Genomic DNA, 2251 nt, shown 5'->3' on the forward strand with positions numbered 1-2251 from the left:
TAAATAAATAAATAAATAAATAAATAAAATCTTTAAAAAAATCTCCAACTGGATCCTGAATTACAAAAAAGGAAAATAAGCTCTAAAGAACCTCATTAGGACAATTAGGAAAATATAAATATTGACTGTATATTAGATATCATATCAATTTAAAAATTCTCGAGTATAATAATTGTTATGTTGGAGAATGTCCTTATTAGGAGATACATACATACAGTTGAAGGTGACATGTCATTAATGCAACTTATTCTCAATGGTTCAGAAAAAAAATTAATTATGATGATATTGAAGCAGTGATCAAAAACCTCCCCAAAAACAAGAGTCCAGGGCCTGACTGATTCTCCGGGGAATTCTACCAATCTCTTCATAATTAATTGGTCTGTTTAGACAATCTCAGAATTAACTTAACCAGAGAGGTAAAGGATCTATATTCTAGAAACTACAGATCACTGTTGAAAGACATTGAAGAAGATACAAAAAGATGGAAAAACATTCCATGCTCATGGATCAGAAGAATAAACATAGTTTAAATGTCTATGCTACCCAGAGCAATCTACACTTTCAATGCCATCCCGATCAAAATACCAATGACATTTTTCAAAGAACTGGAACAAACAGCCTTTAAATTTGTGTGGAACCAGAAAAGGCCCCGAATCGCCAAGGAATTGTTGAAAAGGAAAAACACAAAAACCATTTTAGACATCACAATTTCTAACCTGTAAAATTGACAAGTAAACTCTCTTTCACCATCTCAGTAATATTTTTTACCACATCACTTGTAGAAGGCACATAAGCTAATTCATATTCACGGCTCGTATTAAAGAAGAAATCAGGCGGGATCAACAAAGGAATAGGCTTGAAAACAGTAACATTCTGAAACGTTTTCTTTATATCTCTGCGATGAAGCAAAATCAGTAGAGAGAAGAAGAATGTCATGGAGATTTCCACAATTAAAGACATTATCTTCCTTTTCTGCAAAAGAAACAGAAGGATTGTGATAATTAAGAGTCTACATATGTGTATGTGTGTGTGAATCTATACTCTTATGCATATATGTGTATACAATTTAAACATATTATTCAGGTCTGTTCTACAATACGAATGGTTCTCTAGCCTGTCTTTTTCACCCCTTTTCCACATTTCATTATCTATTCTATTGATTTATCCTATGGGTACTCTTCAGAGTTAGAATTGCTACATTAAGCCATGGAACAAAGGGACAAAAAAAAACAAACAAACCCATAAACTAAAATGAAGTGAAAGGGGCGCCTGGGTGGCACAGCGGTTAAGCATCTGCCTTCGGCTCAGGGCGTGATCCCGGCGTTGTGGGATCGAGCCCCACATCAGGCTCTTCCGCTATGAGCCTGCTTCTTCCTCTCCCACTCCCCCTGCTTGTGTTCCCTCTCTCACTGGCTGTCTCTATCTCTATTGAATAAATAAATAAAATCTTAAAAAATAAATAAATAAATAAATAAATAAATAAAAATAATAAAATAAAATGAAGTGAAAAAGCTATTTAAAGTTCTCCCCTTCAGGCTCATTAGCCTTTACAACCATTTCCCATAGACACTTCCACTTACCTTTAAAACGAAATTTTTCCAGAGGAGGACTCCAAATTGGTTGAGCCACAAAAAATCCATTTTATCACAAAGAATGGAATTTCAACTCTAAGAGGGAAGTAAACATTTCAAAAATTTACAACACCTGGCAAAAATGTTAAATTCAGTCAAGTGAAAGGATTACTTCATTGTTTTACTCCTTTTTTCCAACAATCCTGAAAGATAACTACTTGAAATAAGTACTTGTCTGCCTCTATTTTTTATTTTAATTCATTATATTCACATCTAATGGTCTAATATGTATGGAAAATATTAGATGATAGAGATGCAAAATGTAATCAGTTGCAGCCCCACGTTCGCAAAAAAGATGTAAACTGTAAATTTGGAACGTCAGTTATTATTCTAATAGGCTCTGAGATAAATTCCTGCAAATTATAATTCTGAAATTTCCTATTTAAAATCTACTTTGAACCATATTCTATGCTAGGCATTAGGTGTATTCAAAACAATTGTGATCCTTTCCTCATGGTGTGAGTAGTACAGTACAGTAATTGAGAACCCAGGATCTAAGGTTGGGCTGTTTGAGTTCAAATCCTAACTCTCACAAGCTGTAAAATTTTGAGCAAAGTAATTAACCTATAGCTACTTATCATCTGTAAAATCAGAAAAATCATAGTACTTACCTTATATTT

At 33.5% G+C, this 2251-nt stretch overlaps 1 protein-coding gene across 1 annotated transcript in view; it reads right to left on the reverse strand.

Annotated features, from left to right (window-relative positions):
• LOC103668908 (ATP-binding cassette sub-family A member 3-like) overlaps positions 1–1691 on the reverse strand; it is a 159316-nt gene extending 157625 nt beyond the window's left edge. Inside the window, exons 1-2 of the mRNA XM_040636564.1 lie at positions 1581–1691; positions 717–972 (exon numbers count right to left, since the gene is read on the reverse strand). Coding sequence (XP_040492498.1) covers positions 717–972; positions 1581–1640 — 316 coding nt within the window. The 5' untranslated portion in view covers positions 1641–1691. The remainder of the gene's footprint in view (positions 1–716; positions 973–1580) is intronic.
• Between the last annotated feature and the right edge of the window lie 560 nt (positions 1692–2251).

Source organism: Ursus maritimus, unplaced genomic scaffold (assembly GCF_017311325.1).
Source record: "Ursus maritimus isolate PB19 unplaced genomic scaffold, ASM1731132v1 scaffold_2, whole genome shotgun sequence".
NCBI classification, from domain to species: domain Eukaryota; kingdom Metazoa; phylum Chordata; class Mammalia; order Carnivora; family Ursidae; genus Ursus; species Ursus maritimus.